Source organism: Ammospiza caudacuta, chromosome 4 (assembly GCF_027887145.1).
Source record: "Ammospiza caudacuta isolate bAmmCau1 chromosome 4, bAmmCau1.pri, whole genome shotgun sequence".
Classification (NCBI taxonomy): Eukaryota; Metazoa; Chordata; class Aves; order Passeriformes; family Passerellidae; genus Ammospiza; species Ammospiza caudacuta.
In genome coordinates this window covers 46,474,441-46,490,785 of record NC_080596.1, presented here as the reverse complement: position 1 = coordinate 46,490,785, position 16,345 = coordinate 46,474,441, and the positions used below count along the sequence as shown (strand labels likewise).

The following is a 16,345-nucleotide window of genomic DNA, read 5'->3' as shown; positions in this document are numbered from 1 at the left end:
TCTAGTGTACACCACTATTCCACCTCCTGCATGTGTCCAAAACATGCAGCTTTCAGAGACCAAAAAGCAGTTTGTGTAAAGGTGGCTGGGAAATTCTAGTGCCTCAGGGCACCTACAGGTGCTCTCAAGCAGAACTCCCCAACAGAGGGAGGTCACACCTTGTCTCTTTTCAGTGTTCCTTGGAACAGCTGTAAACCATGATCCAGAAACACTCACACATTCCATTTCTGTCATCCCAGTAGAAAGTCATGTCCTTTCTGACACCACACAAAAGGAATCTTTATAGACAGTGTAATCTTTTGGTTTAGAGATCAGCTGCTACCTTAATACCACAGCAGATACCTACAACTCTGGAAAAAGATCACAAACAGCTACTATGCACATGCAGTTTTTATTACACAATATTTTATTGTCCCATTATTTTATCAGGAAACCTGCAATGCCATGCTGCATGCCACAATCCTACAGGAACAACCCCCCAGATAAAACCTCAAATCAACAGTCAAACAAAAAAAAAAAAAAAAACCACACAAAACCTACAAACAAACTCCCACATCCAGAGGATTGCTGCTGACCACTACCAAGAGCTACACACCACATGATTTAACCTAATAAAAACACACTAGATAATGCAAGGTATTTAACATCTACCCAGCAGGCACGAATTTGGCAGTATGTTCAGTACTGTTTTATTCAATATTTATTTCCTTAGCAGCATCAGATAGCTTCAGAACCAATTTTCACAACAGAAGATAAGAGATCACTGCCATTTCAGAGCAGCTCAGAACACAATTATAGGATTACATCAATGCTTATCTTGGCAAAGACACTTTTTGCATCACTAAATAGGGATTTTTCACATTGGCATCCTCGTGCCAGCATTTGAGCCCATGCACTTTTCATAATGAGTTTCTTTTTATAGTTTTATCCAGTTTTTGTCTCAACGATTTTCTTGTCCATTTTGAAGAGTATAAAGAAATAACAGGAGATACACACACATTTTATGGGAAGAGCATGGTACAAGAAAAAAGCACAGTGCAAGAAAAAATATTGGTCAGTGTAGATAGAATTCGTAAGAATTATCTTATGGAAAAATAAAGTTATAATTTGGTCTATCTTACAAATGTTTTCTACAAAAAACATCCCACAGAAGGAAAAGAAGTAATATTAGTTTCCATTTGTCTTGAAAGTCCTTAACTTAAGCACATACCTTAAGACATGAGGTACCTCTCCAGGTTTCAACTACATGCCAAATTTCCTGAGAAAACATATTCTGGATACTAATCCTATTTACCTTGAAAATTCACACTGCCAAGTATGTAAAACCAAGGAAATAATTCCTTAATTTCGAGTCTCTTTGGAAAACTTGTGTCATGTGTATTATATCCATTAACATATGGAGGTGGTCTCAAAAGTTATCTCATTATAAAGAAGACAATGTTTAGATTGAGCCCTGGAAACTGAAATTCTTGTTATTATGCAGCAATGAAACCTATCTTTGAAAAAGAAGACTGAAGAATGCAAGTATTACTATTGTAAAGGCTCTTTTGTCTTAGTGGTAAAATAAATACAGTGATTGTAGACTATTCATCAAAATCTGTGATTTCATTTTTTAAACTAATTGTTACACATTTTCTTTTTAGTAAATCCTCAGAAAATGGTAAAACCAAGGCTTATCAGAGTACATAGAGTTTGGCGGGTTCAAGGAAACCTCTAATTTATTTGGAACAAATATAAATTATTTTGTCATTATTATGATATTCTGCAAAGTACAGCAGTATCCTAGGTATTAAGTGACTAAGTGTTGTTGAAAGGAAACAGAAACAGACAAGAGAAAAAAATATGTAAATGTCAACAAAATGAGTAAGAACAGATTACTCTTTTCCTACTTTGTAACACATTAATCATTTCTGGACCAGTCCATATTAGTTTTATCAGCTCTGACCTCCAGCTTCTCACCCAGTCCCCCTCTGCAGGCTGCCCACAGCCCAAGAACAACCTAAAGGCAACAACACGCCAATAGCCCTCAGCACCAAGAGGCAAGAACAACCAAAGGCACGAGCGTGGTTATTGGTGGGCATCCCTCTTTGTACAGCGCCAGGTATCGTGCTGGAGCAACACACACCAGTCAAAAGAAGCCCCAAAAGCAGAGGGGACCAGTAAAGCCAGACCAGCTAGAGGACATCAGCTTGGTTTAGCACCAGCTTTTTGTTCAGAGCTTGCAAAAGTCATGGAGAGTCTGTTCTCCAGCTGTATGGCCTGCAGCAGACTTTGATCAGTCATGAAGGTACAACCAGAAACTTTGACAGGCATTTCATTCTATCACTGTAATTCCTCTTCAACATCAATTAGCAAAAAACTCTGTAGGTTGCCTTTAGGGCACTAGAAGGCAAGAGCACACTGGCTTTGACCAGCATGGTAAAATCTAGTTGATTGATCACCCTAGAGGAACTGATGCTAAGAAACAATTATTCATCAGCAATTTACCTGCACAGAGGCATGCAATATCAACAGGTACCATTTCAGTCCACATTGAGGCATGGCATGAGTTTATTCTCAAAATTTGTAATAATACATTGCTTTTGTCATTATGAAATTCTGTGTGTAATTTGCATAAGGTCTAGTTCCTGCTATGGTTAATGCTTTTGGTACTGTTTGCTAAAAAATAATTCAGACCACTCCCTTCTTACAAACTACTTTAAATGCTTCCAAGAAGGAGTGAAATGATCACAGATTTTTGTGTGGTCTTTACAGAGGCAATCATCACCAAAAAAAAAAAAGTTATGCAAAGAAGAAGGATTATCACTTGTATTTTTCAGAAAAAAAAGAAACCTGAAAACCTTACAAACACTTCAGACTTCCCAGTTACTTGGAAAATGCTATGGCATGTAAGGTAATCACTTCATCACAGGCACTGCTGCTGTTATTACCATAGCTTAGTTTTTATGGCACTGTGGCAATGGAATAGTTTCATCTGAGCACATAAGGCACTAAAATTTAAGGATTAAAGGCTTGCATTTCAAAGATCAACATGAAGTTCACAAGCAGTATAAAAGTAGAGCAACTAGGGCTATTACTGCATCTTCTGTAATAAAACAATAGCAACTAGTTTTAACAAATTTCTGGACTGACATCAAAATATTTGATTTTAAAATATGTCTCAGCCTAAATAGATTGAAAACTTTTGGAAGTAAACTCTTGAAATTCCTTTCATTCTGATCCAGTATTTGGTCTCCTAGACTTCAGTTTAATCCAGATGCCTTTATTTGGACGAAGAATCAATTCTCCACATAAACCAAGCTCTTCTGGCTTTTGACACGATTCCACCCAAAAGCGCCGCAGGATGAGGGCTAGAAGAGTTTTCTCCTCCATTTGTGCAAAGCGCTGACCTATGAGTTACAGGGCAGGAAAAAAATTAGTTATTGTCAAGTTGCATCAACAGCTGCTCACAGGACTTAAGAACAGAACGAGCTTTAGGCCAAAATCAAGGTCATATGGATACAAGTTACACTAGCACCTTTCTCTGCATGAAAACTCTGGCCTTCTCGGGACAATCCACAGTCCGTCCTCCTTCCCGTAGTACACAGAACTCAAACAACAACATGTAGTACTTCCATATGAAGTCAACCCTTCATATGGAACTACTACAAAACATAGCCTAGTCACATCTCTTGAAAGGACTGGGCAGGAGGGATGGATAGCAGACCAGAGCAGAAGGTGCAGAACAGGCTCTGTGGGGAGAGAAAAATCTCATGGTTCCATATATGTGGAGAGGAGCAAAGGAGATGCAACTGCAACGGAATGACAGACAGACCTTCCTTCAGTTATCATTAAGCCTCACACACACTGATGATTTGGTAGCACAGAGGGCAAAGTTCAATTTACAATCCTGAGATAGGTGAAGGCAGAAACATGAGAACAGAGAAACGTGAGGGAAACCAAACCAAGTGGCACAAGGCAGTTCACAAAAACTAAAAAATGGAGATGGGACACAAAATACAGGGCTGAGAACTTTTTATGTTCTCCCCTTTGTATTATATACACAGATTATATACACAGAAGTCTGTACATATCTACACACAATGCACTTTTGCAATTACACTAATAAACCACCTCTCCTGCACATGTTCCTGCACACTCAGGAACTAGCTAGACATGTTATATCTTTGGAACAAGGAAAGACCTACTTTACTGCTCTCATGGAAGAGGGCACTTACTACCACTGAGACAAATCAAAACAAACCAATTGTATTCCCCAAAAAGAGAAACCAAAACAAACAAACAAAACCAAAAAAAAACAAAAGAAGTAATATTTCCCATTATCGTAACAGCATGACAACTTTTGGATGTTCCGCATCTGCACTTAAAATCAGCGCAGGGAACAGTCTTTTCACATGTTCTACAATATAAACAACACTGCCTCTACTTGAAGCACAGATAAATGTCAAGCACCTCAGTGGCATCTGAAAGTGCTGATGAGTTCTGGGATGACAGAGAAGACACCAAACCAACTACAGTGTCAGAAATAGGGAAAGAATACATCACTTGCAGATTGCATGCTTTGGACATCCAGCTCAGAACCTGAGAGAGACAGATTAACTGTTTCCAGAGCAAGGCAGGTGTGGGACATGTGTTTTCTCTTATTCTGTGTTGCTGACACTGAGAATCAGAAATTAGGAAGCAATCATGTCCTAACACAGGAGCCCAAAAACATGCTGTCAGGCTGCACAGCAGTGAGGAAGAAACATCAACAGGATAGACACTTGTCCCTAGGAAGAAAGGAAATGCCTCAGAAGAAACAAATGGGATAGCTCAACAGCATTAATATGAGTCTATGAACTAAACTCTTCTGAGAGAATTCAGGTCTATCTAATGGAAGTGTGTGGCTTGCAGGACAGGCAGTGCCCAGCTCCAGAGGTGGGGAATGAGGAAGAACACTATACAAACAGTACTCGTTGCTGTCTCAGTTACCACGTTCAAAAGCAGAACCTTACAAGGGCTTCCTCTCCAGACACATACCAATGCAGTTCCTGGGACCAGCTGAGAAGGGCACATAAGCATATGGGTGCCTTCCCTTAGAATTTTCAGGGAAGAATCGCTCAGGCCTGAACTCCTCCGGGTCAGGGAAGACCTCAGGGTCTCTATGCAGGGCATAAGTTAAAACGAGGACATTTGCACCTCTTGGTATCTGATATCCCCCTAAAGAGAGGAGAGAAGGGGAGAAGAAGAGTCAAAACAAAAACCAACAAGTGACTTCCTATACACAACAGAACAGTAAAAAATAAAACAATGCTGTCCTTTTCTTGGGAAACATCTCCACTGCAGAAATGCTAGAAGAGAAAATGGCAAAGACAGAACACCACTTACTAATGCAGCAATCCTCTCTCAAGGAACGGGCAAACAGGGGAACTGAAGGGTAGAGACGAAGAGCTTCTTTCACAACACATTCAAGGTATCGAAGATTCTTCAAATCCTCTGTTGTAACGGGACGTTCAGTATTGTCTGTCCAAAAACAAACACAGGGATGACCAAGACCAAAACTCCCCATCTTTGGCTAAACAAACTCATCCTGGATCTCCTCAGAAACTCTCATCATGCACCAAGACTACATACAAGAAGGTGTTACAAATATATTAAATATGCATATCTTGCCCCAAAGACATAAGTTTGGTTGTACACCCCAACAGACCTCCCCACACCCATCCCAAGCACCTGTAACTGCTGAAAGTTCCAGAAGGGCCACAAGGCATGCTCTTAAATCCCCTTCTACTTCTAGGCTTTTAACACATTTCCACTCACAATTGCAGCAAAACTCCAGTGAAGGGGGAATGGAGACTTACCAAACACCTCGTCCAATTCCCTGTGAACCTTCTTCTGAACTTCCGGATTACGTCCAAGCAAGTACAAGACCCAGTTCACAGCAGCTGCTGTTGTATCATGGCCCTACAGGTCCAGATTTACAAAGACATTAATTTCAACTCTATTCCCATGTACCAGTGGGCTTTGTAAATACTTAGGTGTGCAGTTAGTATGAAAAGTGAGACTTATAAGTCTCATCCCCATGATAAAAACATGAATCAAGAGTGAATGATTCAACTCACTATCAAGATAAAAGGTGATCCACAATTGTTCTGACAAAAGGGGAAAGTTTTGAAATAACCCAAGCAAAATCCCTCTCTTCTGATTCTCAGGAGCTGCATGAACTATCAATATCTACACAATGAATCAGATGTATATTCATCTTTTTGGTTACTGTCCAGTCAACATCTATAGGGGCCAGTGACTGTCACAGGAGAGATACAATGGAGACAACTTGTAACCATTTCAAAAGTATCTAAAAATGGTTTTGTGAGACACAATACAGAAGCCATAGAAGAAAATACTTGGTTTTCTATGGGGACGGAATCAACTACTAGTTCCCAGCACTGTGGGAAGGAGAGGAAAAGAAAGCAGACACAAAACATGAACCAAAGAAGGGGAGAAAAAAAAACATAAAAAAGGATAAAAAAGGGAGGAACAGAAAAGGGAAAAGTTGATCAAAAAAGAATCTTTATACTAAAAAAGCACACTTGTGGTGAAGTTCAGGATGCTACTGTAGTACAGAAATGGCAAGATGAGAAGAGAGTTTCTCTTGGTTACAACAGTATTAATAAGATTCTATGAATTAAGCTCTTCTGAGAGAATTCAGGTCCATGTAATGGAAGTGTGCAGAAAACTTGTGGAAATCTTCAGGTCCTCCCTTAGGGAATCAGACAAGAAGAAGAGCCTTGAAGATAATCAGAGGGATGGGACACATCTCCTATGAAGACAGGCTGAGAGAGTTGGAGTTTTTCAGCCTGGAGAAAAGAAGGCTCTGGGAAGACCTGGTTGTGGCCTTTCAGTACTTAGAGAGGACTTACAGGACTTACAAAAAAAAAAAAAAAAAAAAAGAGGGAGTGTGACATTTTACATGAGCAGGTACTTATAGGAAAAGAGAGAATAATTGTAAACTAAAAGAGAAAAAAAAATATATTAGATGTTAGGAAGAAATTTTTTACTCAGAGATTAGTGAAGAACATGCTGGCTAGAGAAGTTTTGAATGTCCTATCTCTCAAGGTGTTCAGGGACAGGTGGGATGGGGCCCTGGCAACCCACTCTAGTTGATGACATCCCTGACCATGGCAGGAGGGTTGTAATTAAACCATCTTTAAGGTCCCTTTCAACCCAAGTCATTCTAGGACAAATTTCTACAAGATGAAGCACTGATGTACAGTGGACTACAGAACCAGAAGACTGCAGGCAATGTAGCAAGGGAAAAAATGTGAGGAGACATGAAAAAATGCAAGTCAAAACAGTGAAAGTATTTAGAGCTCTCTTCAGTGTTAATGAAGCTTGCAACAAAAGGCAAGAGCCCGTGGTCCATGTCAGCCTTTAAGTTTTCATTTCTCTCCTGCTTTCATGAGTAGACCCTGCTCACACAGGCAGAGTCTACCACATGTGCATTGTCCAAAGCTTTTCCAGGGCATACCAAGGCTTCTATCCTACCTCTGTAGAATAGAAACATTGAGATGTTCTCTTAGGGTTCCAGGGCTTAAATAACATCATGCTAAAAACAACATCCTGAACTAAGACAAGAGTCACCACCTGAAAATTCTGAATCTTGGGTTTGGAGGAAAAAAAACAAACAAAAAACCCCAGCAAATAAAACCTTCCAAAATAACAACAACAACAAAAGAACAATAAACCAATGGGTTCCTTGGTTACCTCAAACATGAAAGTATCCACTTCCTCACGAATGTCCCTGTAGCTCAATTTTTTCCCTTCATCATCTGTTGCATTCAGCAGCATGTCCAGGAATGCTTTTCTCTTTTTGGAACCACTTTCTTCAGAGTTACCATCATTATCATGTTTCTTTTGCTGGGTGTTTTTAAGTTCTTCAGCTTTTTCTGCAATGACCTGAGATTAGAACCATTGCATCAGATGTGATGAATTCAGCACAAGTGCACTGTCTGCCTCATACAGTTTTGTCCTAACTTATCAAAACGACATCCATCTGTAGCACTCTACATGAGTTGTTAGCTCAGCTGTCAGCATTAGGTCATGAAATTTAACTGACTTTTTATTAGTAGTGAATTATGACCAACCTTTCTTGCCCCAAGCAAAAGAATAAACCTTGAACAGCCTTTGTGCAATCAAGAAAATAGACAGCCAAGCTACATAAACAACTTGGGGGCCATCAAGAAGTGTAAACATGGCCAGAGTATCTGGAACACACCAATAATGAATGCCAACAGTGGTAACAGCATATCAAAAAAATCACCACGGTGTGATCACCAATAAGATCTTCTCTATCCCATCTGAGAACTATGAAAGGATCTCACTTCCAACCTCCAAAAAACTCAGAAAACTGAAGAGAAGCCAGGGGATCCCAGAACCATGTGTCAAGGCTACACACAGTATTGCCGAACCCACTACACTAAAGCTTCCCAAATTTTCCCAAGTATGAGAGCAATGGCTGAATTTCCCTTTTTTAGGCCAAAGTACAGACCCAGTAACAGACATAAATTTCTTATTGTTGCCATTGTTGTTGCAAAGTCAAAACAGAACCCTTCAATAAACTCGCATTGCTCATAAAAACAACAAAATAATTTAAAAGGGTGTAGAGTACGCATTTCTGTTTTGAAGAATCACTGAATGGCAGAAAAAATGTACAGTTCCATGCACACACATTGTTTTCCTCATTTAACATGCATGTGTGTCACATATTGACTAATCCTTCACCTCAGTGCTTGCTCTCAACACCTACATAGATGCAATTATTATTTATGGTCCTTTGTCATCTTCTATGATTTGGTTGGTTATATTCTTCAGTGCACCAGCCCAGCATGGGAAGAGTACAAGTGTTAAGAGCCTCTCTCATGACTCACTGCGGCAATTTCCAATAAAAGGCAGCAAGAAAAAAACCCACAATGTGGCTCATTATATGTAGCCAAAGATCAAAGACTATTTCCTTTGCCAAAGACATTGATACAATGACATCATAGGGTACATGCATTGGGAAAGCAGCCTCTCTGATACCATCCTAATAAGAGATTTGGGAGGACAAACTTTGGTAAGAATAATATAGGAATTATTTGGTGAGAGAAAGGGCTGTTACTTCCACAGTCTAACAAGGTGAGAGAACACTTTATTTTATGCCAAGTGAGCAATGCATGCCTAATGATTTCTGTATCAGAATGCCTCACTGCTGATGTGAGGACCAGCATGTGTTTGCTCCTCTCAGAAGTTCTGTTCTGAATAGGGGAAAATGAACACAGGCTTCAGTTTCTGAGGGCTGAAACCAGTGGCACTACCATGCAGATCCCTATGTTTACTGCTCCGAACTTGGAAGTGAGTTGTTGGACGTCATCCAGATGTGGAGCTTTTCAGGCAGAACAAGAGTTCAATGAATTTCTGTTGTTTGTTACAGTTTTCAAGGACCCGCAAGTTCTGGCACTCCCCTGGAGTAGTCTACTTTCTTGTTTAAATTCAGCAGAGATACTAAAAGGGAAGTCAGCTCTTGTCTTCTTTTCAGGGAATTCCTCAGCATCACAATAGAGAGACAGCATATCAAGGAGGCTGAACCTTATCCCCATTTGAAAGATCTGTGTGAAAAACTTTAATCCAACAATGAAAATTATCATTATAAATATTATAAGTAATATGTTCTTTCAAAGACTCTGTACCATATCTGTAAAATTGTGAAGGATGTTGAGCTTCCTATTGTGCTCTCTTCCTACTTTGAACAACACATACAAAAAGTCAGGCCAAAGCCAAGGGCTCATCTGTCGCCGTTGGATTAGATCACCCATCCTAGGGACAAAACAATTATATCATGTAACATTACTTGACAAAAACACCAAATTATAGCACATTTCAAGAACAAACAAAAAAAAAAAAAAAAAAAAAAACCAAAAAACAAAACAAAATTTCTATGTATCCTAATGAAGTGGAACTTAACATATTGTGTAGGTTTAAACCCATTATTTGAAAGGAAGGCCATTCACATTTGTGTCTTGATTTTACACCATCTCAAAATTTCTGTCTACTTATCCCAGCCTCACCATGTTTTATTTCTTTAAGTATTGATATCTGAGAAGGACAGCATATTCTCACTTAGTCCAAATCCTCTTGAAACAGTCCTATTAAGTCATCCAATCCCATCACACCCCACTTCAGCAAAGCATTGACAGTCTTGTAAAGACTACTCAGTCCAGGGTCCCAAAATATCTGCCCCAAGAGCTCAAACAGTTTCTGAGAGCATTGCGCTCCTACTTGAACATCCAGACACCAGATTGCACATTAAAGGACTTAAAATGTATTTAAAATTAAAAATATGAGACTTCAAGTATGCTCAAACACAAGTAGAGTACATTTGGAAGGGCTGATTGTTATTGCAATTCAGCTCTTGCTCATGCTTTAGCTGCAGAGTAATTATTATTGACTTCAAGCACACTTGTGCTACAATTTGGAAAAGGCCAAGGAACTGATGATAATCAAACCTTTCAGACCTCCCCGTTTTTTATCATACCTGTCCCAACAAGCTCCATCAAAAGTTAAGAGTGAGATCATAGAATCACAGATTCATTTAGGTTGGAAAAGACCTTGTAGATCAAGTCCAACTGTTAGCCTACTGTTAACCCAGTCCATTGCTACACCATGATCCTATGTGCCACAGGAAGATGTCTTATCAAACACCTCCAGGGTATTTAGTGACTCAGGGTTAGTCTCTTCCAATGCTTTACATCCCTCCTTCTGACTCTCTGGCCTTCCTTCCTGACACCAGCAGCATAAATTCCAGCTCAATTGAAAATAACTAAGGAAAAAGTGCATTTACCTGTAGATAGCAGAAACATAGTCAGAATCTTTATTCTTCTGGGCACCCACATTCCTGCCCATTGCTGTTTCTAGGATGAAAACATCAACATTTCACAAGTACAAAAGTACAAAGTGAAATGCAGTATACATAGTGAGTTACTACTACTCCCAGCTTCTGACTATCACCACCATCCCTTTGACAAGTGAATACACATATCCCTTTGCAGGGAATGAGATTTCTTTGTATTTCCATGCCCAGGAATCCTGCTCCTCAAGAAAACCTCACTTCAGACTGCTGCCTCTGTCCTGCCAGTGCCAAAACTCAGCTGCTCAGTTGCAAGTAGTAAATCCTGGGGAAAAGGTTGGCAAGGATGGAAATGTATTTAGAAAATATGCAGGGACATTGCTCTTCAATTATGTTACACAAACTGGCACCACTAAACTCATGGTCTTCTGCATCATTCACAGTTCTACCACAATAACTGAACAAGACTTACCACAAATAATATCAAGGGCACACAGAGTGATGTCCATAAAGACATTAAATGGCTCCTTGTCAACATGCTTCTCAAGTTTCTTCACCAAAATATTTCCTTGCTCATTCATGACCTCTAGAAAGTCACTCAAGATTGCAAAGTGGAATGTGGGAGTTATCATCTTCCTCCGTGACCGCCACTTGTCTCCAGTGCTATAAAATTAATAGGGAGAAGGAAGGCTAAAAAACTCCAAGCCAAAAATAATATCCTCACCATTACAGGAAGTACCCAGTGAATACTGCAGCCTGGAAGAGATGGACACACTGTAGATGTCTCTTCAAGCTGTTCATAGCACCCCACAGAAGGAGCAAATGGAAATATTTCTTGCTCTAGGTCTCTTGGAAGCAGAATCCACCATTTCTCCAGCTGATCTCAACCAGTGGAGATGCCAAAAAGCCTCCAGACAGTACATCCCTGTTAGTCAGTGCACAGGCCCAGAGGGACCAAGCAGAAGTCAGCCAGAGGCCAAACCAGCTATTCAGTATCAAGGCCTCAACCACTCCACCCTCTCTCTCAGTCAGTGGTTGTGCTTGCCTCCATTCACTGACCATGAAATGAGGCCTGCAGAGAACTAGGGCCTAGAGATATCATGAAAATGACTGCCTCAAGGTATGGCTACAGCCTACTTCCTTGGAGAAAGGCAATCACTTCCCACATGCTGGTGACAAGCATGGAGCCACAGTGAGTGTCACCAGCTTCCTGGGGGTCCCTGTTCACTTTTTCTAAATAACATGCCCTAGCTGGCACTTCTGCTTACAGGGTAAAACTATCACACCACTGCCCCTGTTAATTTGCTATTAGGGCACTCCACAGGCCAGCATATTGGCTTGCTGTCTGCCACTGCTGCCCCTAATCAGCAGAGACCGGAACATTCTCCTCCATTATGTTTGTGCAAGCACAAGAAAGTCAAAATACCTCTGTACATGTATGGAAGACAAAACAACCAGTAAGGAAGAACAGTGAGGATACACCATGCCTGATGTTCATGGACTTCACCTCTGCACTCTGCTACTGATTAATTACTGCCTTCTTACAGGCCATGAACAAAACTCAGGATAAAATGCATGCCTAGTCCTATTCCATGAACTTGTACTTCCCACACCATGATCACAGCTGGCTTTTACAATACCATGGTCCCATCATAAAGCATGAGGAATCCACCTTTGAGGGCTCCAAACAAGCAACAAAGTTAACCACTAACACTGGGACCTGGACCTTTTTTCAAAAACCCAGAAGAGGCTCAAAAGTACCAAAGACAATCTATACTTACCTTGCTCTGACTATTGAATATCTGCATCATCCAGACCAATCCTTCCTTTCCCATTCCAAGACTGGAGGACACCAAACGCTTATACCGCTGCTCCTCCCTTTCTCCACTCCTGATTTATGTTCCTACCCAGACTCATTTCTCATGATCCTCTACTTCATGAATGAAATAAAGGAAAGGGTGCACATACTCTCCGATCCTACCCCAAAGCATCGCCAACCTCAGGCCTATCCTACTGGTCTGCAATATGACCAGCTGAGATAAGCAATGCACACAATCTCTTTGTTCAGAAATACATACAGCATTCCTGCCATCAAGACCTCTTGTTATCCTATACCCTGCAAATTTCAAAAAGGTAGCAGTGCACATTCACTTCATTTTACATTATACCTTGTCAGAAGTCCAGTGCCCAGCCATGGATGTAGGAATTTGTATAGGTATGATTTTTCTATATGTTTTGAATTGTTCAGAATAGCCTGTCAGAAAAATTAACAGTGAGAAAAAATATTACTTGTTAGATGGAGAGAGATTTCTTCACTATTTCTTCAATAAACACTCCAACAGACAAACAACACTGTCTTACTAGATCATGGACAATCACTGTCAGCAGCAAAACTTACAACTACATTTCATGGCATCAAAACAGACCCACCAAGTTTTAATGCAGAAGTCTGTAAAGAGACCAAGCACTGCAACCTGAATTTCATAATGTTCTATCCTTATTTCAGTGGTCCCATATTCCCTGCTATCTGCTTGTTTGTTCCAATCTTGGGAGTAGAAGCTTTCGCACATGTGAAAACCAAGCTAAAGGAGATGCTTCTTTGATGCTTTCATTTGCAGGTCATCTTCAGTATTCCCCCCAATGCCTATGACTATGCTTTTTTATATTCCTTTACTTTATGCCTTTGTTTACCACTAACTCAGAGGACTATCCCAAAGCAAATCAATCCAAGCCCCTTTTAATAAAAATTACATTGAGTAATAGAAGTAACATGTTGGGCACTGCTCTGCATCCCAGTAGAATATACAGGAGACCAGCATACTCACCTCCACACTGTCAGGGTGATACAAAAATATGACAGGCACTGGTCCTATCCAAAGTTTGAACAGTGGCAAACTTCTGAACTTTTCAGTATAAAACTCTATCTGTTTAAAAAAATCTGGAATAGAAAATCAGAGTAGAGCTTCAACAAGGGGAATTTACAAAATAAGCAAGGCTTCTGTAATGAGCTCCAGCACCCCAAGCCCTGCAATTGTGATTTTCTTGTAGTTTTAACCTGCTGCTGTGACCTAGCAGCATATTTTACACTTGTGGATTTTAAAATTCAGGTATCCTAATCTCTTCAGGCACAGAAGAGCACCATTTATGCCACAGATCAACCTGAGGGACACCACTGCTGTCCAGCTGCCAGTTGGACTTCACACCAGTGAGCTCAGCAAACCAGCAAATACTCCTCCCACATTCTTTTGCAATTATCCAGTCCATATCTTGTCCATTCAGCTACAGAGAAAGCATGGGAGACAGCTGAATCTGTTGGCAGGGTAAGAAGAGTCGATGGTGTTTGATTTAATTCAAAAAAGTCTTTGACACTATCTCATCATAGAGGACAATCAGGTTCATTCCACAATATTAGTGGGTGCTACTTTCAGGATGTTCAAGGATTAAACACTTTGCCCTTTCAGAAACAAGCTTAAACAAATGATACCTTTACAAGCCTCTGCAGAGTTGAAAATTCAAAGGTCCCCAAATCAAAGAAAAAAAAAGAAAAAAGATAGTTTCCTAATAGATGCCCAAATACAGCTTTCCCTAGACTTACAAAAAGTTTTAATGACACCTCATTCAACACGATTCAGTGTCAGATTATTTTACTATTTTTAAAATATTTTTCCAAACATCGCTGTGATTAAAATAGCCCATCTTCCAGCAATTGTCTAGCAATTCCAATTTAAAAAATCCTCATCGTATGAAAAGCTATTTTCATCCCTGTTATAGAACACTACCCTTTTAAAAAGTTTTTTTTTATATTTTTAATAAAAAATATTATAAACCACAAACTTTACCCATTTTTACATAAATAAACAAGAACAAAGAAGGCTGGACATGGGAGCTATGTGATTCCTTAACTAAAACACGGGAGCTATGTGGTTTCTGCTAACAAATGAGATTAGGGACTACACAGAACATCAGAGTTCACATCAAATTGCTGGAGACAGAAGCAATGTTCCAGTTTGCTTTGGATTTTTAAAGATTTTTTTAAAAAGAGGATAAGAAAGAAAAAAAAAAAGATTAATCTCTCAGTCCAGCTCATATAAACATCCTATCATCCTCCTACTGCTTCCCCAAAGTCAACTTTGTGGAAATCTGCCTGCCCTCACATCCGCCACAGATGTCTCATATTTGTCCTTAGATATGGGACTGGATCCAGAGGAAAGATATGACAGTGTGCCTTGTGAACAGAGGCACCGTGTCTCAGCATGAGCCAGCACTGGGCAATTTGTGTTCCAGTGCTGTACTCTCACTTGACTTCACCATGCTCCCATGACCCATTAGTGTATTCTGGCAGCATAGACAGCAGCACAGCCAGCAACACATGCACAGAGCAGAACTGGCATACACAGGCATCACAAACACACACAGAGGAGTGTGGCAGCAGACTCAGCAACGCTTCCATACCACAAACTCCTTAAGAAATATGTTCCTGTTAAAATATGAGTACCAAATGGAAAAGGAACTTCCAGCACATTAGTGCTCTCTCATGCACCAGGCAAAAAGAAGGTGCCATTAATCAGTTCAAGAACAAAAGGATTTGCTTTTGCGTGTTGCACCATAAATGCTCAGCAAGTTCTTTCACACTCAACACATAAATCTAAGCCACAGATTATTCCGGAAGGGAGCCCAGGTAAAAACTATTTGGCATGCTAAAGTCCCTTGCACATGCTTGGGCGAAGGTAATTGTTTCAAGCTTTGTTTGGATCACATCCAAAAAAGTCATGAGAACATAGTGTTCAACTTTGTGAAGCAGCATTTCCTGCAAGAGCCCACTGCACACCGCCCTCTCACTCAAACACATTCCACAGCGTTCATGCTCCGTCCTACCAACAACTTAATAGTCTGAGCCCAGCAGCAGCTGCTGTCAGATTTAACCTCCAGTTAGTCTTTGAGACCAATAATAATGCCACATTTATGCAGTTCCTCTCCTTTCCTCTTCACTGCCCACTCCTCACACTGTTCACCTCTGCACGTTGCCTAGAGAGACCTAAAGGCAACAGCACATCCTCTGATACCCCACTCTGCTTCCACAGCTCAGCCATAAAAGCACCTCACCACCACTGGCTCCTCCAGCAAAGCCCAGGCAGTGCAGGGACCTCACAGCTGGGCTACAGTGTGAGCTGGCATTACCTTCTCCTTTCCGCTCAAAGAGCAGGGCATTTCCCAGCACAGGATAGCAGGGGCTGGCACCCGGGATGGACTTCAGCATTCGCCATTGCCTCCAGTATTCCATCAGGGAGGGCAGGGAGCACACAGTCACTATTGTCACAAGCAGAGCAATGATGCCAGCTCCCCATGGCAGCAGCTGGGGTCTCCCTGAGAGTCCTTCCACGACATCCATCATCACTTCTCAGCCTCCTGCCCTGAGCCTTGATCCCTGCTGCGAAACTGGCGCTGCCTGTACTCGGCACTGCAGAAAAGTTGGCCAGAAGAGCA

The 16,345-nt window shown here is 40.7% G+C and overlaps 1 protein-coding gene across 1 annotated transcript; it reads right to left on the bottom strand.

Annotated features, from left to right (window-relative positions):
• Nucleotides 1-1,700: 1,700 nt before the first annotated feature.
• LOC131556807 (cytochrome P450 4V2) lies at nt 1,701-16,304 on the bottom strand. The gene is made up of 11 exons (XM_058803678.1): nt 16,040-16,304; nt 13,687-13,799; nt 13,030-13,115; nt 11,334-11,524; nt 10,856-10,925; nt 9,705-9,831; nt 7,744-7,935; nt 5,841-5,943; nt 5,368-5,502; nt 5,020-5,199; nt 1,701-3,389 (listed from the first exon to the last, which is right to left on the bottom strand). Exons 1-11 carry the CDS (start codon nt 16,251-16,253, stop codon nt 3,211-3,213), a joined length of 1,590 nt encoding a protein of 529 aa, XP_058659661.1. The 5' UTR covers nt 16,254-16,304; the 3' UTR covers nt 1,701-3,210.
• Nucleotides 16,305-16,345: the final 41 nt, after the last annotated feature.